The sequence below is a fragment of the Mesoplodon bidens genome, assembly GCF_964165515.1.
Source record: "Mesoplodon bidens genome assembly, chromosome: 8".
NCBI lineage: Eukaryota > Metazoa > Chordata > Mammalia > Artiodactyla > Ziphiidae > Mesoplodon > Mesoplodon bidens.
Genome location: NC_138165.1, coordinates 111,287,583 through 111,314,876, shown reverse-complemented (window position 1 = coordinate 111,314,876; position 27,294 = coordinate 111,287,583). Strand labels below are relative to the sequence as shown.

Below are 27,294 nucleotides of genomic sequence, written 5' to 3'. Positions count from 1 at the left end.
AAAAATGGGTAAAATCGGAAATTCCCTGGTAGTCCAGTGGTTAGGACTCCACGCTTCCACTGCAGGGGGCACAGATTCAATCCCTGGTCAGGGAACTAAGATACTGCATGCCATGTGGCATGGCCAAAAAAAAAAAAAAAAAAGAGAGAGAGAGGAAAAATGGCTAAAATGCTAAATTTTCTGTTATGTATATTTTACTACAATAAAAAAAATCAACTAAAGAGAGTATCAACTAAGCTGAACATAAATGTAGCCTATGACCCAATAATTCCATCTCTGGGTATATCCCAATGGAAATGGGTACCAATGTTCACCAAAAGACTCATAGAGGAATGTTCATAGCAGCACTATTTGCAATAGCCCTAGACTGGCTACAACTCAGCTTTTCATCAACATGAGGAGGCACAAGTAAGTGGTGGTACATCCAGATGAAGAAGTATTATACCGCAATGAACAGGACTGACTAAGCAACAATGCAGATGACTAAGCAACAATGCAGATGAATCTCACCAACAAAATGCTGGGCGAGAGAAGTCAGAGGTGGAGGAACACAGACTGTGTGATGCCATTTACATAGAGTCCAAACCCGGGCAAGACAAATCTTGGCATAGTGCTAATCTTGGGGCGTGATGACTGGAAGGGGCTTCTGGGGTGCATGAAATGTTCTGTTTTTTGATCTGGGCCCTGGTTAATGGGCATATTTACTTTGTGAAAATTCATCAAGCTGTACACTTATGATCTGTGCTTTTAAGTATGGTTTTACTTCAATAAAAAAAAAAGCTTACTTAAAAAAACCCACAGAAATCCATTACTACAAATAGCAGAAAATTATGTACCCAGTGGAGATAAAGTAGTAAAGACCTTTTTATGTAAATAGTAAATAATGCTGAACTATTTCTCACAGTCTTAAGTGAATAGAGTATGAAAGTTTCCTGGTAAGTTTATTTTTCTGGTTAAAAAATTTCAGAAAATGTTTGATCAAGTCTCATTTAGGGAAGTCAAATTATATTCATAAATAAAATTTGTATTGCTCACCTAAATGCCCGAGATGGGGGTCTTCCAGTTGGATGACTTAAAGCCAGGAGGGCAATGGACTGAGTCATATTTTCAAAGAGCTCTCTCCTTTTCTGGAAAATCAGGAGAGCAAGGAATCTACCAGAGAGAAGGCAGTCTCATTTGTCTAGGAAAGAAATACCAGGGCTTGGTGTGCCATCATGGTCACAGAAATGGGATGTTGAAGAGTTCTGGAAGTAGGACAGGCAAGACCTACCACCTGAATTGGACGTCGGGGCGAAGGAAGGTAGGAATCAGGGGTGACACCTAGGTTTTGGCAGGAGCCACTGGGTGGATGGTGAGTTGAGAAAGACTGGGGAGAACAGGTTTGGGGGGAGAGGGCAGGAGTTGTATTTGGCATATGTTTAATCTGAGATGCCTGTTAGTCATCCAAGTGGGGATGATGAGGAGACAGGTGGAGATGTATGCATGCAGAGTTCCGAGAAGAGGTCAGGGCAAGAGTCATGCATGAATGTGTCATCAGAATATGGTGTCTTTAAAGCCAAAGAACTAATAAGGATGACTTTGGAAGAGAGTAAACTGAAGACAAAAGAGGGTCTAAGGACTATGCCCTGGGCACACCAACATTTAAATAAATAGAGGCCAAAAAATTGAATCTGAAAAAAGGGGCTCAGAGTGGGCTCGCATTTCCCTCTAATGTGAAGCAGGTGGGATTGCAAGGCCTCTGGGGCTCTTTCTGCCCTGATAATGTCTGGGTCTATAATACTGTGAGACAGCTACAGACTGCAGACAGAGGGTGGAGGCGGGGGAGGGCGCAACCGTCCACCACCTTTCAGGAACATGGAGATTTTTCTAACGGTAAAAATGTCTATGGCTCCTCCATTGAGATTGGCTCACCCTCTTGGCATTTAGGACCCTTGCGAAGTGACCCCAAGTTAACTGTCCCACCCACCAACCCAAGTCCTCTCTATCCCTTACGGAGGCCTAGCAGCACCACACCCATGCCTTCCTGCTCTGCCCTCTGCCCACAGTGAATCTCTCATTTTGGTATCTGAACGTCACACCCAACTTTCAAGGAAGATTTTCCACTCTGGCTAGTTCATATAGGAATTATTCCTGGCCCTGTGTGAGCTGCAAGAATTAGGGTCCCTCTTCCTTCCTGATTGTTCTTTCCTCAGCCTTAGAGAGATTTCTCACCCACATGCTAAGGGGTTCTCACCTGAAGCGCCAGGGGCACCCTCTGCAGCCTATCAAAAGGCAATATCACCTTCCTCACAAGTTGAGAGACCTACCTGTTTGGTCCCACACAGGCAAGCGGTGGTCTCAGTTCTCTGCTCCTTTCTTTTTTCTTTTGCGGTACTTGGGCCTCTCATTATTGTGGCCTCTCCCGATGCGGAGCACAGGCTCCAGATGCGCAGGCTCAGTGTCCATGGCTCACGGGCCTAGCCGCTCAGCGGCATGTGGGATCTTCCTGGACCGGGGCACGAACCCCTGTCCCCTGCATCGGCAGGCGGACTCTCAACCACTGCGCCACCGGGGAAGCCCCTCTGCCCCTTTCTTAAAGGACACGTTTCACAATAAAAATAGCACCGCCAATTAATTTTGCACAGTGTGAGAGATTTTCTGACATTTACTCCAATTTCCCCAAACCAGTGTTGCTATAAAGTTCATTTCCCCATTGCCACGGAAAATAGAACAGTTATTTGTCATTTTCTTCCTTTTTCAGTCCTTTCTCACAGTGCACAAAACATGCCTGAATGACAGGATGTTCAATCATTATTGCTGCATTTTACAGACCCCAAAACTTGGCAGTTTATGACAACCCCTTCATTTGTGCTTGGCCTGGCACTTCTTGCTTCAGACCCTTCCCTTGGTTGCAGTTGAAACTTCCGACATTTTTCCTGGAAATCTTCTCTTTTTTACTATTGCGGTACTGTTGTACATCCCAGTTGTTGATTCATCTATATTTTTATTTTTATATTCTTTCTAACATATTTCTTAGTTTCCTAGTCTAATTTTATTCTTTACTTTGTTATTGTTCTTTTTTTGTTTGTTTGTTTTTGCTACCCCACGCGGCTTGGGGGATCTTGCTTCACGAGCCGGGGGTCAGGCAAAACTCCTGCGGTGGGAGCTCCAAGTCCAAACCACTGGACTAACAGAGAACCTCAGACCCAAGGGAATATCCGTTGGAGTGAGGTCTCATGGAGGTCCTCATCTCAGCACCAAGACCCAGCTCTACCAAACAGCCTACAAACTGCAGTGTTGGAAGCTTCAGGCCGAACAACCAGTAAGACAGGAACGCAGTCCCACTCATAAAAAAAATGTAAAAATGAGACAACAACAAAAAAATATGTCACAGTTGAAGGAGCAAGGTAGAAACCTACAAGAACAAATAAATGAAGAGGAAATAAGCAATCTACCTGAAAAAGTAATGACAGTAAAGATGATCCAGAATCTCGGAAATAGAATGGAGGCATGGATTGAGAAAATACAAGAAATGTATAACAAAGATCTAGAAGAATTCGGGGCTTCCCCAGTGGCACAGTGGTTAAGAATCCACCTGCCAATGCAGGAGACATGGGTTCGAGTCCTGGTCCAGGAAGATCCCATATGCCGTGGAGCAACTAAGCCTGTGCACCACAACCACTGAGCCTGTGCTCTAGAGCCTGCGAGCCACAACTACTGAGCCTGCATGCCACAACTACTGAAGCCTGTGCACCTACAGCCCATGCTCCGTAACAAGAGAAGCCACCGCAATGAGAAGCCTGCACACCACAATGAAGAGTAGCCCCAACTTGCCGCAACTAGAGAAACCTCGCGTGCAGCAACAAAGACCCAAAGCAGCCCTAAATAAATAAATAAATAAATTTATAGAAGAACTAAAGAACAAACAAACAGAGATGAGTAACACAATAACGGAAGTGAAAATACAGAAGGAATCAATAACAGAATAATAACAGAATAACTGAGGCAGAAGAATGAATAAGTGAGCTGGAAGATAAAATGGTGGAAATAACTGCTGAGGAGCAGAACAAAGAAAAAAGAATGAAAAGAAGACAATCTCAGAGACCTCTGGGACAACACTAAATGCACCAACATTCAAATTATACGGGTCCCAGAAGAAGAAGAGAAAAAGGGTCTGAGGAAATATTTGAAGAGATTATAGTCGAAAACTTCCCTAACACGGGAAAGGAAATAGTCACCCAAGTCCAGGAAGCACAAAGAGTCCCATACAGGATAAACCCTAGGAAAAACACACAAAGACACATATAAATCAAACTAACAAAAATTAAATTCAAAGAAAAAATGTAAAAACCAGCAAGGGAAAAACAAAAAATAACATACAAAGGAATCCCCATAAGATTATCAGCTGATTTTTCAGCAGAAACACTGCAGGCCAGAAGGGAGTGGCAGGATATGCTTAAAGTGATGAAAAAGAAAAACCTACAACCAAGATTACTCTACCCAGCAAGGATCTCATTCAGATTCAATGGAAAAATCAAAAGCTTTTCAGACAAGCAAAAGCTAAGCGAATTCAGCATCACCAAACCAGCTTTACAACAAATGCTAAAGAAACCTCTCTAAGTGGGAAACACAAGAGAAGAAAAAGACCCACAAAAACAAACCCAAAACAATTAAGAAAATGGTAATAGGAACATACATATCGACAATAACCTTGAATGTAAATGGATTAAATGCTCCAACCAAAAGACACAGACTGGCTGAATGGATACAAAAACAAGACCCATATATATGCTGTCTACAAGAGACCCACTTCAGACCTAGGGACACATACAGACTGAAAGTGAAAGGATGGAAAAAGATATTCCATGCAAATGGAAATCAAAAGAAAGCTGGAGTAGCAATACTCGTATCAGACAAAATAGACTTTAAAATAAAGACTGTTACAAGAGATAAGGAGGGACACTACATAATGATCAAAGGATCAATCCAAGAAGAAGATATAACAATTATAAATGTTTATGCACCCAACATAGGAGCACCTCAGTACATAAGGCAAATGCTAACAACCATGAAAGGAGAAATTGACAGTAACACAATAATAGTAGGGGACTTTAACACCACACTTACACCATGGACAGCTCATCCAACCAGAAAATAAATAAGGAAACACAAGCTTTAAATGACACAATAGACCAGATAGATTTAATTGATATTTATAGACCATTCCACCAAAAAGTGGCAGGGTACACTTTCTTCTCAAGTGCGCACAGAACATTCTCCAGGGTAGATCACATCTTGGGTCACAAATCAAGCCATGGAAAATTTAAGAAAATTGAAATCATATCAAGCCTGTTTTCTGACCACAACATTGTGAGATTGGGAATCAATTACAGCAAAAAAAATTGTAAAAACCACAAATGCATGGAGGCTAAACAGTGCGCTACTAAATAACCAAGAGGTCACTGAAGAAATCAGAGAAGAAATAAAAAAACGCACAGAAACAAATGACAGCGAAAACACGACGACCCAAAACCTATGGGATGCAGCAAAAGCAGTTCTAAGAGGGAAGTTTATAGCAATTCAATCTCACCTCAAGAAACAAGAAAAATCAAATAAACAATCTAACCCTACACTTAAAACAACTAGAGAAAGAAGAACAAAGAAAACCCAAAGTCAGTAGAAGGAAAGAAATCATAAAGGTCAGAGCAGAAATAAATGGAATAGAAATGAAGAAAACAGTAGCAAAGATCGATAAAACTAAAAACTGGTTCTTTGAGAAGGTAAACAAAATTGATAAACCCTTAGCCAGATGCATCAAGAAAAAAAGGGAGAGGATGAAAATCAATAAAATTAGAAAGGAAAAAGGAGAAATCACAACTGACATGGCAGAAATACAAAGGATTATAAGAGACTACTACAAACAGCTATATGCCAATAAAATGGACAACCATGATGAAATGGACAAATTCTTGGAAAGGTACAATTTTCCACAACTGAACCAGGAAGAATTAGAAAGTATAAACAGACCTATCACAAGCAATGAAATTGAAACTGTAATTAAAAATCTTCCAACAAACAAAAGTACAGGACCAGAGGGCTTCACAGGCGAATTCTATCAAACATTTAGAGAAGAGCTAACACTGATGCTTCTGAAACTCTTCCAAAAAATTGCAGAGGGGGAAACACTACCAAATTCATTCTATGAAGCCACCATCACCCTGATATCAAAACCAGAATAAGATATCACAAAAAAGAGAAAATTATAGACCAATATCACTGATGAACATAGATGCAAAAACCCTGAACAAAATACTAGCAAACAGAATCCAACAGCACATTAAAAGGATCATACACTGTGATCAAGTGGGATTTATCCCAGGGATGCAAGTATTCTTCAATATAAGCAAATCAATCAATGTGATACAGAACATTAACAAATTAAGGAATAGAAACCATATGATCATCTCAATAGATGCAGAAAAAGCTTTTGACAAAATTCAATACCCATTTATGATAAAAACTCTCCAGAAAATGGGCATAGAGGGAACCTACCTCAACATCATAAAAGCCATATATGACAAACCCACAGCAAGCATCATACTCAATGGTGAAAACCTAAAAGCATTTCCACTAAGATCAGGAAAAAGACAAGGATGTCCACTCTCACAACTCTTATTCAACATAGTTTTGGAAGTTCCAGCCACGGCAATCAGAGAAGGAAAAGAAATAAAAGGAATACAAATTGGAAAAGAGGAAGTAAAGCTGTTGCTCTTTGCAGATGAGATGATACTATACATAGAAAATCCTAAAGATGCTACCAGAAAACTACTAGAACTAATCAATAAATTTGGCAACGTTGCAGAATACAAAATTAATGCACAGAAATCTCTGGCATTCCTATACACCAACAATGAAAAATCAGAAATTAAGGAAACACTCCCATTTACCACTGCAACAAAAAGAATTAAATGTCTAGGAATAAACCTGCCTAAGGAGGCGAAAGACTTGCACTCAGAAAACTATAAAACACTAATGAAAGAAATCAAAGATGACATAAACAGATGGAGAAATATACCATGTTCTTGGATTGGAAGAATCAACACAGTTAAAATGACTATACTACCCAAAGCAATCTACAGATTCAATGCAATCCCTATGAAACTACCAGTAACATTCTTCACAGAATTAGAACAAAAAATTTTACAATTCGTATGGAAACACAGAAGACCCTGAATAGCCAAAGCAATCTTGAGAAAGAAAAATGGAGTTGGAGGAATCAGGCTCCCTGGCTTCAAACTATACCACAAAGCTAATCAAGACAGTATGGTACTGGCACAAAAACAGAAATACAGATCAGTGGTACGGGATAGAAAGCCCAGAGATAAACCCATGCACATATGGGCACCTAATTTACAACAAAGGAGGCAAGAACATAAAATGGAGAAAAGACAGCCTCTTCAATAAGTGGTGCTGGGAAAACAGGACAGCTACATGTAAAAGAATGAAATTAGAACACTACCCTACACCATACACAAAAACAAACTCAAAATGGATTAAAGACTTAAATGTAAGATGAGACACTATAAAACTCTTAGAGGAAAACATAGGAAAAAACACCCTTTGACATAAACCACAGCAAGATCTTTTTTGACCCACCTCCTAGAGTAACGGAAATAAAAACAAAAATAAAATGGGACATAATTAAACTTAAAAGCTTTTGCACAGCAAAGGAAACCATAAACAAGATAAAAAGACAACCCTCAGAATGGGAGAAAGTATTTGCAAATGAAACAACAAAGGATTAATCTCCAAAATATACAAACAGCCCATGGAGCTCAATATCAAAAAAACAAACAATCCAGTTAAAAAATGGGTGGAAGGCCTAAACAGACATTTCACCGAGGAAGACGTACAGATGGCTAAGAGGCACAGGAAAAGATGCTCAACATCACTAATTATTAGAGAAATGCAAATCAAAACCACAGTGAGGTATCACCTCACACCAGTGAGAATAGCCATTATCAAAAAATCTAGAAACAATAAATGCTGGAAAGGGTGTGGAGAAAAGGGAACCCTCTTGCACTATTAGTGGGAATGTAAATTGATACAGCCACTATGGAGAACAGTATGGAGGTTCCTTAAAAAACTAAAACTAGAACTACCATATGACCCAGCAATCCCACTACTGGGCATATACCCTGAGAAAACCATAATTCAAAAAGAGACATGTACCACAATATTCATTGCAGCACTATTTCCAATAGCCAGGACATGGAAGCAACCTAAATGTCCACTGACAGATGAATGGATAAAGAAGATGTGGCACATATATACAATGGAATATTACTCAGCCATAAAAAGAAACGAAACTGAGTTATTTGTAGTGAGGTGGATGGACCTAGAGACTGTCATACAGAGTGAAGTAAGTCAGAAAGAGAAAGACAAATACCATATGCTAACACATATATATGGAATCTAAAAAAAAGTGGCACTGATGAAACTAGTGGCAGGGCAGGAATAAAGATGTAGACATAGAGAATGGACTTGAGGACACGGGGTGGGAGGGGGAAGCTGGGACAAAGTGAGAGTGGCATGGACATATATACACTACCAAATGTAAAATAGTTAGCTAGTGGGAAGAAGCAGCATAGCACAGGGAGATCAGCTCGGTGCTTTGCGATGACCTAGAGGGGTGGGATAGGGAGGGTGGGAGGGAGGCTCAACGGGGAGGGGATAAGGGGACATATGTGTGCATATGGCTGATTCACTTTGGTGTACAACAGAAACTAACAGTACTGTGGAGCAATTATACTCCAATAAAGATATATTTTAAAATATATATATATATATATATATATATATATATATATATATAACAGAATCACTTTGCTATAGACATGAAACTAACACAATATAGTTAATCAACTATACTTCCATTTTAAAAAAGAAACCTTATTTTATTTTGCTTGTGGTTTTGTGGGTCAGGATTTCATAAAGGGCTTAGCTGTGCAGTCCTTGCTTGGGGTCTCTCATGAGGTTGTAATCAGCTGTTGGCTGGGGTTCAGAACCCTAGTCTGAGTGTTCCCCTGGAATGGATGTCCAAGATGACTCATTCGACTTGGCTGGCAGTCACTGCTGGCTGTTGGCTGGCAGCTCAGCAGGGTTGTGGAATACAGTGCCTACGTGAGGCTTTTCCATCACGGCAGCCTCAGAGTCATTGGACTTCTTACTTGGTGACTGACTTCCTCGAGAGCAAGCATCTCCAGAGAACTAGGCAGAAGCTGCGTGGGCTTTTATGACCTAGCCTTGGAGATAATATAATGGCACATCTTCCACTCTCTATTCGTCCAAGTAGTCACAGCTCACCCAGGTTGAAGAGGAGGAGACTCAGAACCTACCTGTTGATGGGGGGAGTGGCAAGGGCCCACTTAGAAGAGCACAGGGGACGGGATACATTGTTGCAGCAAACTTTGGAAAATACCGTCTGCCACTCAGGCAGCTGATAATGTCCTAGGACATCCGGTACCTTCCTTATCTCTAGACAGTTTAAGCTCTCAAAATCAGAAATCTATGACCTTTTTCTAAGAGCACAACAGTGAACTTAGTCTGGGCAGTCCTGAGCAAGCACACAGGAGGCAACACTCTTGGCTCCAAACTTCCTGACGTTCCTGAGGTAGGAAGGCTTGTGTCATGAACTTGGAGCATCAAGAATGGACATATTCATCCATTCACTCATTCATCCATTCATTCATTCATTCTTCATCATTCACCTCGCCAGTGTATGTGAGCATCTACTGCGTGCCAGGTGCAGTAACATGCAAAACCAAACACAGTTCCTGACCTCCTACAGCTTACATTTTGTTAGGAGATCCAGTCGTTAATGACATAATCACATAAATAACTGTAAAATGGCAACTATGACAAAAGCCATAAAGGAGAGGTGTAAAGGGGGATTGTACTTAGGTCACTCAAGAATGGTTTTCCTGAGGAATCGATGACTGAAATCTGAGGAACAGATGAAATTTTCCTCGAGTGGAGGACCTAGAAGAACATCCCAAGCCAAAGGACCCACATGAGAAAATGTGCTGGGACCAGAGAGAGAAAAACTAGTGCAGGGATTGAGAAAAGGCCTCAAGGAGAAGCCCGAAAGGAGGCCATGATTCGGTGACACAGACTTGGTGGGCGCAGGGGTCAGGGGGTGGATTCAAAAGGCAGTCAGGGATAAAACTGATAGGATTTGGTGATGGAGGGTGTATTCGTTATCTATTGTTGCATAACAAATTACCACGATTGAGCAGCTTAAAACCACATCCATCTGTTATGGCACAGTTTCCATGGGTCAGGAGTCCAGGCACCATAGAGTCCTCTGCAAGGCTGCAGTCAAGGTGTGGGCCTGGACAGGAGTCTCATCTGAGGCTCGACTAGGAAGGACCAGCTTCCAAGCTCACAAGTTGTTGCAGCACCCGTTTCCTTGTGTGCTCCTGGATTGAAGCCCTCTGCTTCCGTCAGCTGGAATCCACCCTCAGGTCCTCGCTGTGGCCCTCTCCATTCTGCAGCTCACAGCATGGTGTCTTGCTTCTTCAAAGTCAGCAAGAGAGAGTCTCTTAGTGTTGCTGAAACTTGGCCTCTGTACACCGGCACCGGATTAAATCTCGGAGACAGAGTTTTGGGTGAAATAGAAAGAAAGCGCTTTATTGCTTTGCCAGGCAAAGGAGGCCACAGCGGGCTACTTCCCTCAAGACTGTGTGTCCCTCCCTGGAGGGGGTAGTGAGGAGTCTTACAGAGTTCAAGGAACAGGGCGTGGTCAGCTCATGGACATTCTTCTGATTGGTTGGTGGTGAGGTTATTGGGAATCAGCATCATCAACCTTCTGGTTCCAACTGGTTTGGGGTCTACGTGCTTGTGGGCAGCATACAGTTAACTTCTTCCACTTGGTGTGGGTTTCAGTATCTGCAAAACAGCTCAAGGGATGTGGCTCAGAATATTATCTAGAGTCCTTGAGGAAGAACTAAAGGTCCTTGACTTTGTTTAATGACTAAAGTATTATTATTTTGTCTTGTTTGACTGTTTTCCTTTCTTTCTGCATTTTCTCACTTCTCTGATTAAATTTATTCTTTGACTAAAGTTTTTCTACGGACAAAAGGCAGGTGGAGGACATGGGTGGGAGTCTATTCTGAGAAGTCCTCATAGGATCCTGCTGGGTCACACTAGCAGGATGGGTGTCACTAACCTGTGTGAAGGAATTACATCCACGTAATCACATACCTCCTGACACGTTTGCTGTACTCTATTGACCAGAGCAAGTCACACCAGCCACGTTCAAAAGATGGTGACCACACAAGAGCTGAATACTAGGAGACGGAGATTGTGGAAGCCACCTTGGCGGCTATCTTCCCAAGAGGGATTCTGGGGTAGGGACACAGGGAGGTGTCAATCCTGGAAGGAGAAATCGAAGGGGATACGGTGAGGAGTCGAGAAAATGATTTTGATTGGGACATGTTGAGTTTGAGACATCCAAGAGATATCACACGAGTGATATTTGAACATGTGGATCTGGAGCTGGTAGGAAACATAAATTAACGAACCACGTTTAGATGAGTGGTAATTCAAGCCAAGTGGGGATGAGATTTACCGAAGGAGGGAGTGTGGGATGAGGAGGACCCAGGATCAGGTCTTAAAGAATTCCATCAGTTAATCGCCGGGCAGAAGACGTGGGCCTGCAAAGCAGACAGAGAACAGGCGTCAAACCAAGAGAGCGATGTGTTCCACAAACCAAAGGGAAAGAGACACTGACCGTGTCATACCGCTGGGATTCATGTATGGTGATGACTAAAAACATCACCTCCATTTAGCCACAGGGTGAGAAATGACTGGTGAGCTTAGCAGGAACAGTTATGGGGAAGTGATGAGGTGAAGCTAGGTTGGGGTGGGCTGAGAAGTGGATGAGAGGTGAGCAAATGGGACTGTATTGCTACTTTAGAGCATTTCTGCAGGGATGAGGCAGTTCATCTGTTAAAGGGAGAGCAGAGAGCAGTGAGGGTTTCAAATAGTGGTGAGTGAGCAGGCAAGCAGATGAGAGGCATGAAGGCCCGCTGGGCCCAACAATGTCCTCAGCCAGAGATCACCAGAAACACACCTGCAGTCGCCGGAATTGGGTTATTACTCATCCCAGCCAGGGAGACTGTTACCACGGGAATCCTCAGTAAAGGGACGTGCAGAGGACTTACAACATTTGGGTCTGTGTTAGTTGATTTGGGGAAACATTTAAGGAAGCAGGGCTTTGCTCCGGATTGGATTATGCCAGGAAAAGGAGGCAATTCCTTGACTGGATGTCTTAATAAATCGTATCTTAAAGGCAGGAAGACTAGAGAAAGCCTAAACTTGTAATTGGTAAAGAAGCAGCAGTCACTCTTATTGGCCAAGACAGAAAGATGTTTGGTCACTTTTGTGGCTTGGCCAACGCTCGTCTTTTCGTCTGTGTTCAGACGTGAAGAGAGGGGCCTCGTTTTTGGCTTGATCGGTCATCAGAGCCTGATGTCGACGTTTTATGAGCCTGTGTATATTCAACAGAACACCGAGGCCCAGCTGTGTGCCAGGCCAGCTTCCTGACGTCACTGCTCTCTGGAACCTGCCATGGACGCTCCCTTTCCCCTCCCCCCACGTGCCCAGATGGCGGCAGTCGAGACATGCCTCCTCTCCACTCTGCATCTTAAGGGGCCACTCTATGAGGCTTCGGCTTCTCAATCGCAAATTGGCCAGGGATGCAGGCCCACCGTGGTGGTGTGAGGATGAAGGGATGGAACCGATGTGAAAACCCCATAAAGCTTTCCGGGCCACCAGGGCTCACTACAGCTGCCCTCGAGCTCAGACATGTCTGTCTGGAAGGGCCTTCTTGGAATCGGACGCCTGTGCCTAGGTTGAGCAGGAGGGGCCCGGGAACGGCGTCCGAGAGAAACATGACACCGTCCGCGGCACTTCAGCCCTGCCGGCCCAGGTATCCGCTCGCGCAGCCGGCGGAGAGTAGACCTGTGCGCGTGCGCGCCGCCGCCCCGCCCCGCCCCCCCCCCTCCCCAATGCCCGCGCGCAGGCCTTTGGGGCGGCCGGGCCACGCCGCGCGCCGATTGGTGGCGTTCCGGGCCCGCCTTCGGGTGATTGATGGCTCCCCGGCCGCCACCGCCCAGCTGCCGCTGCCGCCGCCGCCTCCGTCTCCGCCTCGGCCGCAGGGTGTGGAGCCCGCCGCCGCTCGCGGGCTGCGCGTCCGCCGCCGCCGCCGCCGCCGCCGCCGCCGCCGCCGCCTCCGCCTCCTCCCAGCCTCCGCGATGGACCTGTTCGGGGACCTGCCGGAGCCCGAGCGCTCGCCGCGCCCGGCTGCGGGTAAGCGGGTGGCCGCCCGGACTGTGAGGAGAAGGAGGGCGGGCGGGCGGCGGCCTGGAGGCCGCGGCGTCTGAGGCGGCGGCGGGGACGCGGGAGGGCGAGTGCGGCCTGCACCGGCGCGGGGAGCTCGCGGTCTCCGCCATGTTCGCTGCGCAGGAGGAGGGGACCGCGGCTCGGGGACCTTTGTGTGCGGCCCACACGTGTGGCTGCCGCAGCCCGCGCACAACCACCGCCGTCCCCTCACGGGAGCCGCGCGCCGGGTCCGCCGGCCTGCGTCCGAGCAGCTCGCCGTGTGGGCCGCGTCGATCCGGGCGCGCTCCCAGTTCTGCGTTTTCTTCGGCTTTGTTTTGCGTCTCTACCCCGGAGATGGAAGTGATCTCCGACTCAGTCCTTGTCGTTGTGAGGCCCAGAGGATTCGTTCTCTCTGCTCCTCTCGTCGGATCTAACGATTCCTGGTAGTTTTTGTTCTTTCCGGGGCCCCGGGAAGTGCCCGCTCCCCTGCCGGCCCCCGACCTCGGCCGCTGTGCCGGGTCCTTCCTGGAGGCTGGGGTTGGAGCTGCACACACGGCGGCAGCGCGGGGACCGCACGGTTGGTCCTGTGTGCCCAGCGGGTGACGGCCACGCCAGGTTGAGGTTGGCGAGACGTGTGAATGTTTTCACGGGCTAGGTACGCAGCCGGGTGCTGTGGTTTAGGGCCTTCTTGACGAGCCCAGCTTGGTGGCAGGAAACATGGAAAACTCTAAAAACGCGTTCAGACTCCAGGCTCACCTCAGCGCCGGGGCTCAGTCGGGAAGCCGGCGGGGGATCCGCGGGCGATTTGGGACCGCCCGGCGCGGGTCTGGAGAGCCCGGTTCGGGAACTCCCGTTGTAGTAGGGGGAGGGGAAGGGGAAGGTGACGGATGCCCTGCCTTTGCTTCCCAGGAGCCTCATTCTGCACGCAAGTGATTAAAATTGAACATGGCTAAGGTGAATGCCTGTGGGAAACGCTGAGTGTCCAGAGGAGCGACGTTTGTAGCCCGTGGACAGAGAGCGGGGAAGGAGGTGGTGCTGGCATCTGGCCTCTTCTCGGAAGCTGGGGAGACTTGGGATTTGCGGAGACTCTAGGCAAGGGAACGGTGTGCTCTTTGGGGAACGTTTCGTTCTCTAGTTGGCCTGGGCGTACCAGCGTGGAGGGCTGCTGTGACATGGGGCCCTAAAAAAAAGGCCCCCAGAGAAGGGGTTGTTGTGCCCTCCATGGGGCCTGGATTCTGGCTTGTCACACATGGACCACCAGGCTGGCCAGTCTTTGTCGGGCCATTATTCCCAGTAACGGTGCCGTGCCTTTTCCCTCCCTACCGGACATTCGTTTTGTGGATTGTTTCTTAGATTTGTTTTCTAGATTGTTCTAGGTATGGGTGAAAACTCTGGCTTGTGTATGCACTCTTCCTTCCTCTGTTGATGGAGTATAACCTCTATCTGAATATGTTTGGGGCAGCGTTTGGATTCGCAGATGTGCCTGTGGGCCTGTCATTTTCTTGAATCGCAAAGGGACCCTTGAAATGATACAAAACTTGACAACTCTTATAGGTTGGTGCTTGGGAGGGCGTATCCAGCCCTGTCTGAGATGACAGGGTGGCAGGGGTGCTGCGTGAAGTTTAAACGCCCCCTTCCCTGAAGCGTGGATTCGTGAACTGCTCCCTGCCTGTGGGGAGGGCACTGACACTGTCACAGGTCCTGCTTGGCTGAGTGTATGTTTTTAAAGAGCCTGAAAAACAAAGAAGGCATGCTTTCTGAATTTCTAGATGACAGAAAGCCGAGAGGGATAAGTACTAAAGTGAGTGACAGAATCGGGAAACAAAGTTATCTTGACAGGCATTTAGTTCAAACCAACAAGATGAGTCTTAAAAAAATCATTTGAACAAGAACAGAACCTGATTTCACAGTTTTGTGGAAATGCTTTGATTTTTGAAAACTTAATTCAAAACGTCATACTTTTTGTTTCCGAAAAATGGATCATATCGGTTGACAAAGTTGAACGTAGAGAGAATGAAAGGAACATAAAGTTGGTTTCATGAAGTGGATGGAGAGATGAGGCTAAATCGCACCATCATGACCCTCACAAAGGATGTGCAGGTGCCACCAATTTCTGAGCTAATTCAGGGAACAATAAAAGACCTAGACACTTTCGCAGTCCCCAAAAAAGAGTTGTTCCAGACATGTTATCAGACTGTGTGGTTTCTGATCCCAACTCTGCTCTTGCTGTCTTCTGTGGCTGTTCCTGCTTCTGGGAAAGATGAGTGTTGCCTCCTCCTGTTAGCCCACAGGTTAGAAAGGGCGCTGTGGGTACAGTATTTAGCACAGGTAGAGCACGAGGTCTGCGCTTAGTAGATGCTAGTGCCTAGTAGATGCTACTCTATGAGTTAACTTTCACAGCCATTCAAAAGGGGAAAAAAATGCACTCTTCAGTGGATTTTGTGAAAACACTAAGTGTCCAAAGGGAAGGAAGTATCACACTCCTCAGATCACATCAAGTGTATTTTATTTAGTTCTTTGATTTTTGTTTTAAACGTTACATCTAATGTTCCTACCGCAAGCCTCTTAATTTTTATGGTCTGAAGAAAAATGTGGAAAGAACGCATTAAATGTTTTCAGATTTTGTGCTAAATTAGGAGTTTTCATCCCAGCCCCTAACATGTTTTGACTGCTGAGTGAAATCAGGTTTTTTATATACAGTATACATAGCTTACCTAAAAAAGGAAGTATGTTTGTTATTATCAGATAGAACTGGAATTTCTCTGGTACATCATACTCATAAAAGTGCTGACTTGATGTCTTTAAAGACTGACAGCTTATATTTGGCAGTCCAAACAAGTTAAAGGAGTCCTGGTTTAAAGTTGTTTGGGCAGTAACCTGGTTTCAGTTTTATAGGGTGGTTCTTTCACTACACCAGTACACTTTAAAGCTGATGGTCAGCTGTCAGGGACTAAATAAATATTTGCTTGGCAGGCCATCTTCAAAATATTTCCTTTTAGAAAATTGGAGATCTGAATATAAAATAAAGGCTAAGGTATTAGAAAAAACTTGGACTGATTGTAAAACTTCAGGGTTAATAGGAAAAAACTCAAGTCATAAAAATCAGAATGGATTTAGCTATGTAAAAATAAAAAGTTTCTGCAGGCAAAATAGCACAAAGGCAAAAGACAGACTGAGAGAAAGTAGTTGTGGTACACATTACTAAAGGTTACTATCCCTAGTAAGGGAAAGGCGCAGATAAATTAATAAGAAAAAGAGATGACCCGTTAGAAAAATGGTCATAGGATGTGTCCTGACAGTTTATAGAGGAAGAAATGCAAATGACCCATCAACCAGATGCTCAGCTTCCTCCGTCACTGGAAAGGAATAGCAAATCACTGATGTGCCATATTTTTCACCCATCAGGTTTAAAAATTGGCAAGGTGGTAATGAGGATGTAGAGAAATGGATATTCTCATAAAGTGTGTGGGGGGTGAAAGTTACCACAACTTTTTTTGGAACAAATTTTGGCATTTGTCAGATTTATTTATTTACCCTTTGACCAGCAGTTAGCAGATAAAATAAGGATATAAGCCTAGGGTTGTTTATTGTGGCATTATTTGTCATGTAAATAAACCAGAATCATGCTGCTTGTCCATCAGTAAGAGAACCAGACCAAGTGAGTGGCAGTGCTTCCCATAGAGAATAGTGTGCGGCTGTTGAAATGAATCATTAGACCCAGTGTGATGGCTTACATGAATAATGATATATGTAGAGTGCTGTGTATAGTATACTTCTACCTTTTAAAAATTAAAATGCACATACACAAGTTCATGAGCATAAAGGAAAGTGGAAAGTATACAATAAACTGTTAACAGTGGTGGGGAGGCGGGGCCTTTTTCTAATACGTCCGTGGTATTTGGAAAACATGTACAGTGGTCCCTCAGTATCTGTGGGGGATTGGTTCCAGGATCCCCTTCGGATACCAAAATCCGAGGATGCTCAAGTCCCTTATATATCAATAAAATGGCCTAGTACAATGGCCCTCAGTATCCACAGGTTCCACATCCTCGGATGAGGAGGTCAACTGTGTCACATTTGTAGTTGAAAATCCAGGTATAAGAAGCAATTTAGGCAAAATATTTAAAAGCTTGTTGTTGCTTTACTGTACGTAGCAACTTATAGCTAATATGAATATAATCAGCCCAAGAGTGTTTTTCTCAGCATAGTATGTAACTTTCAGGAGACTTAGCTTCAGAACGTAGGTAACTTAAAACAACAACAACAACAACAACAACCTAGATAAGATTAACTGTAGTGAAAAACTTGTTTTCTGTCTTGTTTCTTTCTTTGTGAGAATTCTTATATTTAGAACTCAGGGGCCTCTTCCAAAGTTTAGGGTCAAGGTCACACTTGGTCCAATGATTGCAGCCCCAAATACTTCGAATTACTATTTATCCAAAACAGAATGTAAGGTTCTGGCTAACCAGAAGTTCCCTTTATAGCATCTGTGACCTACAGATAGTTGTTAAAGAACCCAGATGCAAGCTGTTCTAACTCTGACCCTTTTGATGATGCAAAAAGGTGTTCCAGAGATCTTACAGAGCCTCGGGATTCTCTTTGTGGGGTTGTTTAAGGGTTAAATGAGATGATCCTTGTGAAGTTCCTAGAACAGTGTGGGGTGGGGGCAGTGGAGCACCTCACCAAGAACATGGGCTGGGAAAGCAGGCTGCCTGGGTTTGGATCTCCACTCCTGACTGGCTCTCTCTTGGACAGTTATTTAACCTAAGTGCCTCAGTTTCCCTATCAGTAAGTTACAATAATAATAGTACCCACCTCATAAGATTATTGTAAGGATTAAATCCGTTAAACTATGTAGAGCACGAGAATAGTTCCTGACAGGCAACAAATGTTAATTCTCATTTATATAAGTTGTGGCCAACAAAAATAGGAGACGATCTCATTGTGTTTAATTGAAATACCACTTACAGTATTCCAGAGTGACAGAGGAGAGGAGAGGCTCATTCAGTTCAGCATGGGAAGATAAGCCCTTCTCTGGGGCTGGTGGTAGGTTTGGGGAACTGACTTAGACCGAGTTGTCGCCAAAGGAGAGAGGACAGGCTAGTGCTAAGCTGGAAAGTCTATTATGAGGAATGCTTGCCAGGACCGAAACTGTATTAATACCTGGGTAAAAGAGGACTTTGCCCCATTGGACATTGGATTTGGAAAGACCTGATTTAGATGGGTAGTTTAATTCAAAACTTAAGATCGGACCCTGCGTAAGGGGAAGGGTTGATTGTCTTCAGGTTGGCCTCCTCCCTGTAATGTCCCCCTCTCCCAAGATGCCTGGTGCCCTGGCCCCGCTGAATCCAGTGTGATTGTTCTGGGTCATCCTATTCGGTTTTGAGTCTGTTGGAATGGGCATGTTGATGCTTAGACCAATACAGTTTGAGTTTCCCTTGGAAGTGGCTTGCTAGAATATTAGCAATTCTTGTAGGAGGATTAATACAGTGAGTAAATGGTTATCCTAAATGCCTTTTAGTGTCCTCCTAATGCTGTGTTTTGGATACTTCCCACAGAGTCTTTATGTCACTTGTGAGAAAAATGAAAGTATTTGTAATTACTTAATATCTTTAGGGTAATCCTAAGGGATAAAAATGTAATTTATGGAGTAGACATTTCCCATTTGCATTAGGGGTATAAAGCAGAAGAGTTACTTTTTGTTAAATTAGGAATTACCAGATACTTAATGTGCTTCTGACCTAAAGACTCCTGAAGAAATTTCCTTTCTTGGAGTTTATAAATTTTAATTAAAATTTTTACTTTTTTACAAAAGTAAAATTGATACCCAGCTCATTTCTAGGCAGAAAGACAATATGGATGAAACTTTTGGAGCATACACATTGAATTGGTTTTTTATTTTTTTTATTTTTTTGAGGGGGTATTAAATTGTTTATTTATTACACATGATAATGGATGATACACAAGCTTCATTCCCATCTATATCTGGTACCATAATCCAATTTAGATATATTGCATAGGACATGCCAACAATCATATATTAATAATCAAAACACTCCATGACTTGGCTTGGGTGACCCTTGTCACGGTGAACTCCAGGTCACAACGCAGTAACTGTGAGTTCAACTACACCAAGGCTTCAGAAGACAGTAGCTTCTCCACCAAAGCAGGTTGTAAATAAATTTTGAATGGAACCTGGCATCACCCTGAAGGAATACTAACTTCACACTGTTGGGGTAGTTTACCAAAATGGCTTCGGAGTAGACTAACTTTACACAGCACATTTAAAAAAAGACACATTTATTCAGCGTCATGATCAGACTATTACATTGAGCAATCAACAGCATGGGTGCAAAAAAAAAAATCCACATTAAAACCCTTTGTTGGAATGCTTTACACTTTCCACAGAACAGAAACTAAAATAACCTGTTATACAATTAGTCACACATACAGTCCTCGAGTTTTTTTGCCCGTACACATGAGTATTGTCTAAAACATGTCTTCTTGGTAGCAGCTAGGCCCTGCCACCACTGTGCTTGGCTGAGTTCACAAATCTGTTGTAACCTGTAGCTTCCCTGTCACTTCTCTGGCTCTCCTCTCCTGCTAAGCTTTGTTTCCTGGCAGTCATCAAAACCTCTGCCACTGCCATAGCTACTGCTGCTGCTGGAACCACCACAGCCACCTTGGTTTCGGGCTTTGGCAAAGCATTGGCCTCCACCACCATAGGGGCCAGCACTTCTGCCTCCAAAGTTTCCTCCTTTCATGGGTCCAAAATTTGAAGATTGATTGTTGTAACTGCCCAAATCATGGTAGCTTCCACCACCTCCAAAATGGCTTCCATCATTACCAAACCCATTATAGTCATCCCCACGGCCACCATAGCCACCACCACCGCGGCTGCCACCAAAGCCACCTCGGCCACTGAAGTCTCCTCCACGACAAAGTTGTCATTCCCACCAAAACCACCTCCACGACCACCACCAAAGTTTCCAGAACCACTTCGACCTCTTTGGCTGGATGAGGCACTAGCCATCTCTTGCTTAGATGGGGCTTTCCTTACTTCACAGCTGTGGCCATCCACAGTGTGGTATTTCTGACTGACAGTCTTGTCTACAGAGTCATGGTCATCAAAGGTTACGAAAGCAAAGCCTCTCTTTTGGCCACTGCCTCGGTCAGTCATGATTTCAGTCACTTCAATTTTCCCAGACTGTTCAAAATAACCTCTTAGGTGATGTTCGTCAGTGTCTTCTTTAATGCCACCAACAAAAATCTTTTTCACAGTTAAGTGAGCACCAGGTCTTTGAGAATCTTCCCTTGAGACGGCCCTCTTTGGTCCCACAACTCTTCCATCCACCTTGTGTGGCCTTGCATTCATGGCCACATCCACCTCCTCCACAGTGGCATATGTGACAAACCCGAAGCCTCTGGAGCGTTTGGTGTTTGGATCTCTCATTACCACACAATCTGTGAGCGTTCCCCACTGCTCACAATGGCTCCTCAGACTCTCATCGGTTGTTTCAAAGCTCAAACCTCCGATGAAGAGCTTCCACAGCTGTTCGGGCTCTTTGGGTGACTGTGACTTAGACATGACGGCAGTGGGGGCGGGGGGGAGATGTCAACGATGCTTACTTGGCGGCGTCCATGAGCAGAAAGGAGTAATCTACCGAACGTATCTCTGAATTGGTTTTTAAATGCATTTCTGTACTTGAACTCAGAGGGAAAAGATCAGTGTGTTGAACTTCATAGGACGTGGATGTCCACACCTTCATCTTTAGCTCTCTGTTTCCCCCACGTTCCTGTGGGCCAGTTCATGTATTTCATAGCTTCAATAGAAATTTGGGGGAAAGCTGGAGAAGGAATAATGGTTAAATTTTATGTGGAAAGGGATAATTGAGTATAAAACATTTCAGATAAGTACTTTTGGTAGGTAAATCTTTAGGTTTTTAGATAGAAAGTTTCCTGGCTTTCTCCTGAGCTTACCTTGGAGTATCTGAAATCCCTCATTTTCTTCCTAGATATTTATTGAATTGGGCACTGGGCTGTTAAGGCAAATTGGCTTCCCTCAGGCCTCTCACCATCTCTGTGCTCCGTGTGTTTAAGATTCTCCCTGGTGGTTAATTCAGAATGGTACTGAAATAGGATTTTTAAGACCTGTAGATCTTTGAAGGGTCCCTTTATCTCTGAAGTTCTGTATTGAGGTACCAAGATAGAATTATTTTTTGCTCTAGAGTCAGTTTTTTCTTCCCAGGATTCACTTTTAAAGAAAGATTTTAAAATATTTGTTCAATAGTGAAATTATAAAAAAAAAATACTTGTTTCCCTCAAAACACCCAATAGCCCTTAAAACGCCTGTTGGGTCATCTTTCATTGCTTGTATTATATGTTGACTGTAACTTTTTGGAAACAAATGTCCGTATTAAATGGCTGTCAAGAAAATATTTTTTAAAAATAAGCTTTGTCCAGCAGCGGGGAGAAGATTTGAATTTAATGGCAAACTTAAAGATGTCCCCCTTTGAATCCCATCTGGCCAATGACCGAATGCTCTCTAAGCAGGTGTTCCGTGTTCTAGGGAAAGAAGCTCAGAAAGGATCTCTGCTCTTTGATGATCTCCCTCCGGCCAGCAGTACTGACTCAGGTACAGTCTTCAGGCTCTCCCAGGTGTGTGTCAACATGTCATCCTGGGATTGTAGTTGTCTCAATCTTTTTCCCTTTCCCCCATTTTCAACACACAGATGTTTTAGGTGTTGGACTGTCTTAAGTTTTGAATCCATGGCATCAGGTAAGGCAGAAAAATCCGCTAGTCGCTAGCCCTGAGAAACTGCATAAAAGTGTTGAGCAGTTTTCTCTGGTTCATTTGAGTGTTTAATATACTAGCTGGAATAAGATTTAACTCTTTAAGGCAGATTTTTTTGTTTCCTTTGAAATGATAGGACTTTAAAATAAAATAGGTTCAAGACGTTATTTAGCACAGTATGAGTTGCCACTGGATTGACACAAGAGTTTTGAGTTTATTTCAATGACCTGTGTAGGTGTCCTGGTGGGATGGATTCTGAAACTTAAGCATCCTCCTGGTTTTGTGGGCTCACTCAGTGTTCTGCTGTGTTTCAGGATCGGGGGGACCTTTGCTTTTTGATGATCTCCCACCAGCCAGCAGTGGTGATTCAGGTAAGTGGTAGGAAAAAATGTCCAACATGCTGATGGAAATAATATGTAGTATTTTACCCTTACGTAAAATTTATTTATTTATAGCTTGTAACAAGCCTTAGGATGACATTAAATCATAATACAACATAAGGTTTATTAAAACTATTAAATAGAGGGCTTCCCTGGCGGCGCAGTGGTTGAGAGTCCGCCTGCCGATGCAGGGGACACGGGTTCGTGCCCCGGTCCGGGAAGATCCCACATGCCGCGGAGCGGCTGGGCCCGTGAGCCATGGCCGCTGAGCCTGCACGTCCGGAGGCTGTGCTCCGCAGCGGGAGAGGCCACAACAGTGAGAGGCCCACGTACCGCAAAAAAAAAACCACATAAAAACTAAATAGATGCCAGGAATTTCTTGGCAGTCCAGTCGTTAGGACTCAGTGCTTTCACTGCTGGGGCCAAGGTTTGATCCCTGGTTGGGGAACTAAGTTCCCGCAAAAAAAACCCTAAATAGATACCATTAGGTGGGAGCAAAAAGACACTTAAATGCTACGTCACTTTTTGGTGATTATTTTTTACTTCTTGGGGTTTAACCTCTTGCAACTGACTTTTAAGAAGTGAGAGTTCAGTAATTTACTTTGATCTTTGTTATTTATGTTTTTATTTATTTATTTACTTTTGGCTGTGTTGAGTCTTCGTTTCTGTGCAAGGGCTTTCTCTAGTTGTGGCAAGCGGGGGCCACTCTTCATCGTGGTGTGCGGGCCTCTCACTATCGCGGCCTCTCTTGTTGCGGATCACAGGCTCCAGACGCGCAGGCTCAGTAGTTGTGGCTCACGGGCCTAGTTGCTCCATGGCATGTGGGATCTTCCCAGACCAGGGCTCGAACCCGTGTCCCCTGCATTAGCAGGCAGATTCTCAACCACTGTGCCACCAGGGAAGCCCCTGTTATTAACGTTTAAAAGAAAATCTCAGTCTGTCATTCTGGTTTTGTCTTGTTATATTCCTGACAGACCCAAATGTATCCAGCAGAAGTGTCTGAATATATGAAGTACCGTTAAAATAGTTTCAGTATTCCTGATAAATAAGTCATCTGTTTTATGCCACTTACATTAAAAAGAATTTTGATTTTAAGAAAATGAAGTCAGAATGACACTGCTTTACTGACTGGTACAGACCATGTGCAGGAATTTGAATTCTTGAAATTCAAGACCTTAGTTAATTATTTTCCAGTCAGTCCTTTTATGTTCTCAAGATTCTTTTTATTGATTTGATTTCATGTTTGTCAAGCCTATTAACATTGGCTCTACCTGTTCCTGTAAATGTTTAACTTTTCCTTTTATGTCCCAATTACACAGAAGGGGAAAATAGAGCCGATTCTTCTAGGTTGTCATATATGACGAATGTATTATTCCACTAACCGAGAACTTCTCACATGGAATTCCCCCCAAGGGAGGGGGAAGGTAGGGCAATGGTGGGGGACAGTGGGGATGCAGGCTGTCCTTTTTCATGTGCAGTTATCCTCTAGTGTAAAAAACCTTCCTTATGTTGTCAAATAGAGCACTTGCTGCTTTTCAAGTATATTTTTTGTATTATTAATTCTTTACCATAAATTCATTGGGATTAGTCTAGAAAGTATGGATTAAATTAGGTATCATTCCTATATTTAGAAAAAGTATCACAATCGTCTTACGTAAGAAGTCTCAGGTTTTCAGGCTATGTATCCATACCAAAAAATTACAGCATTCTTGTACAATTTACCCTAAAACCTTCCCAATAAAGACAGTGCACTTAGTTAAAATGAAAGTGAACGTGTGCAGCTAGGGCTCTTAACAGATTTAATTTAAAAAAGGAAGATTTAGCGTAGTTACATCTTAGTTATCCACACGGCAAAAGGCAATAAACTAGTAGCGACTTAGAAGACATCAACACCATTGTTAACAAGCTTGATTTTTATTCTTTTTTTGGATATAGAATCCAATCTTGTATCCAGTACTTAGGCTTTCTTGAGAAGACATATTTTTCTTCTCAAGCAGGCAAGAGCCATTTACAAAAATTGACTGCATTCTAGGCCATAAAGTAAGTCCCAAGAAAGAATCAGCTTCATACGTAGACCACATTCTCTGATGACAGTGTGATTCACTTAGAAGTCAATAACAGTTCAGAAAATTTCTGTTTTTCAATTTAAAAGAAAGGAAGATTCTTTTACATACACATTGGGAAAACTGGAACACAAACAGTAAGTGACAGGAGGCTAATGAAGAGACCATTGGGAAATCCGTGACATTGTCCCAGTTAATTTGCCTTACTATGTGGGGTGGGATGTGTGTGTTATACTGTTGCAGAAATCTGTCCTTTGCAAGTAATTGACCCTTCTTGCGGGCAGGGACATTTCTTTCCTTTTTTTTCCTCAGTACTCAGAAATGTCTGGCAAAGAATAGTTGAATGAATAATAAATGGTTGCATGCTTTTATACCTAAATGCAGAGAATACTTAGGGCCATTTATTGGATACTTGGTGGACCAGGCACTGTGATGAATGCTTTACATACCTTCTCCCCAGCAGTTTTCAAACAACCCCCGGAGAGGACAGTATTCACCCTTTTACGGGTGAAGAAACTGAGGCTGGAAGGTTAAGTAACTTGCCTTAAGGGCACACCCCTTGGAAGTGGCAGAGATTTGAAACTAGACTTCTGTTGTTCCAAAATGCATACACACTGCAGGTGCTCTTAGCTCTGGCTTTGAATACAAATTCGTCCCTTTGCAAGTGGGAATGGCTTCAGCAGTCCTATTTTGCCTTTCAGGATACATACAGTTCTTAAAGCCTGATGTTTATTTTAAGGCTTTTTTGGCACTTGTTACTCTTTTTATTTTTTTTTCTGTATGCGGGCCTCTCACTGTTGTGGCCTCTCCCGTTGCGGAGCACAGGCTCCGGACGCGCAGGCTCAGCGGCCATGGCTCACGGGCCCAGCTGCTCCGCGGCATGTGGGATCTTCCCGGACCAGGGCACAAACCCGTGTCCCCTGCATCGGCAGGCGGACTCTCAACCACTGCGCCACCAGGGAAGCCCTACACTTGTTACTCTTTTGAACTGGTTCAGGACATTTCACTTTGCAGATTTTGGAAACTTATTTATAAGTAAGGGCTTGTGGATGTAAAACATCATATATGTGCCATAGCCCCAAGATAAGAATGTGTATTTTTACCACTGAGAAGCCTCTCTTGCATGTCCTCTTATGTCAGTCTGAGCAGGGCCTGGATCTTAATTTGTGGTCTCCCACTGTGGGTACCCAGGCACTGCCCCACCCCTCAAAGTCATAGCCGCGACTGCTGTGCCTCTCTCTCTGCCAGGCCTCTCTCAAATGTCTTTTGTCTCTGAGGGCTGGGAGGGAGCCTGGTCTGCTAGGGACTCTTACCGTCTACAGCTGTGTTTCTGTCTGGCTTTGACTTTATATTTCCAGGTTCTCTTGACACTTCGATATCCCAGGTGGTAAAGAATGAAGGGAAAGGAGCAAAGAGAAAAACCTCTGAAGAAGAGAAGAATGGCAGTGAAGAGCTTGTGGAAAAGAAAGTTTGTAAAGGTTTTCAGACAGTTTGAAAACAAATGTATTAGACTTCATATTGTAAGACAACCCAGAGCAAAAAACAAGCTCAGCTTTCCGATGATAATATTGGATTGGCCAAAAAGTTCGTTCGGTTTTAAGTAAAAATAAAAGACATTTTTCATTTTCCCCAAGAACTTCATTGAATAATGTATTCATTAACTGAATGACCTTTTTGGCCAACCCAATGCTTCCTTTTAATGTCTGTATTTAAGAAGTGGATAGGGTTTCTTATTTGCAAACGGATTTCCAAAAGTTTACTTTTGCTTCCCCTCTCTCTTTGCTCTCCATGTACATCTGTTACCTTTGGTCAGATAGGAGACCTGCATTTGTCTTTCAAGGGTTAAAAACCACAGGTAGTTCTTACTTAGCCTTCGGCAGTGAGTGGTTAGCTTATTGGCCCCCCAGTTTCTCTCTGGCCACCTGTCCTTGTCCCCAGCCTGTTGGTTAGCACCTGGAATTCTGTGAATAGCTCAGTAGGCAGGTCCCAAGAGACAGCCTGAGGCTGGAAAAAGCGATTGAAATTTGTAGTCAGCTTTGTAACATGTCCCAGTGAGTGGGGAAGAAATGAAAAGTATCAGCTAAAGAGAAAAACTGTGGATTTTCACTTATTGCACCGGCCACTTTGTCTTGTGCCATAAGTGATCTCAAGGCAGAGGCTGTAGGCTGCACGTGGAGGTGTGAGAGGACCTGCTCCGCCTCTGCTGTGAAGATGTGCGCTCAGCTTGGCTTGTCACTGCCTTGAGCCTGGAGAGCACTGTGCCTGCCACCAGCCGCTCTTCAGAAAGCGCTCATTCTATCACTTCTATGGCTCTAGGTGTCAGAAAAAGCTTCAACCAGCCATTAAAGAGAAATTTCTGCTCCTCCAGTGAACTCCTTTTTCCTTTCCTTCCTCAGTTAAAGTAAAAGCAGCTGATCTTACCATGTGTTCAAATTCTTCCAGCCTCAAGCATGGAAATATATATTTCCAGTGTATCCAGCAGGGCATTAGGGATAAACTCTACTTGCTTGCATTCCTCTAAACTGGGAATTTTTCTGTCCTTATTAAATTATTGACAGACGAGATTTGCACAGCATTCCTTGCCCCAGCTCCAGTCCCACTTGTGTGGGACGACAGCACGTTCCTTGCTCTGGTGCTTTGACTCACTGTCCTCTCACGGGGAGCCGCTCCGCACTAACTCTCAAGGGGAGCC

General features: G+C 44.0%; 1 protein-coding gene and 1 pseudogene across 5 annotated transcripts in view; one reads left to right on the top strand and one right to left on the bottom strand.

Annotated features, from left to right (window-relative positions):
• Positions 1 to 13,226: 13,226 nt before the first annotated feature.
• Positions 13,227 to 27,294, top strand: part of ILKAP (ILK associated serine/threonine phosphatase) — a 29,382-nt gene continuing 15,314 nt past the window's right edge. The window contains exons 1-4 of one of the 4 annotated variants that reach the window (XR_014016476.1): positions 13,227 to 13,353; positions 21,935 to 22,000; positions 22,474 to 22,530; positions 25,961 to 26,080. Coding sequence is in view for 2 of the 4 variants with exons in the window: in XM_081242135.1 (XP_081098261.1) it covers positions 13,299 to 13,353; positions 21,935 to 22,000; positions 22,474 to 22,530; positions 25,961 to 26,080 (298 nt within the window). In the remaining 2 variants the exon portion in view is untranslated. Of the gene's footprint in view, positions 13,354 to 21,934; positions 22,001 to 22,473; positions 22,531 to 23,916; positions 26,081 to 27,294 lie in introns of those variants that run through there. The other 3 variants (XM_081242135.1, XM_081242134.1, XM_081242136.1) reach the window with 3 other exon arrangements.
• LOC308621512 (heterogeneous nuclear ribonucleoprotein A1-like) lies at positions 19,560 to 21,247 on the bottom strand (annotated as a pseudogene). The gene has a single exon. The product of its transcript is annotated as a heterogeneous nuclear ribonucleoprotein A1-like (transcript).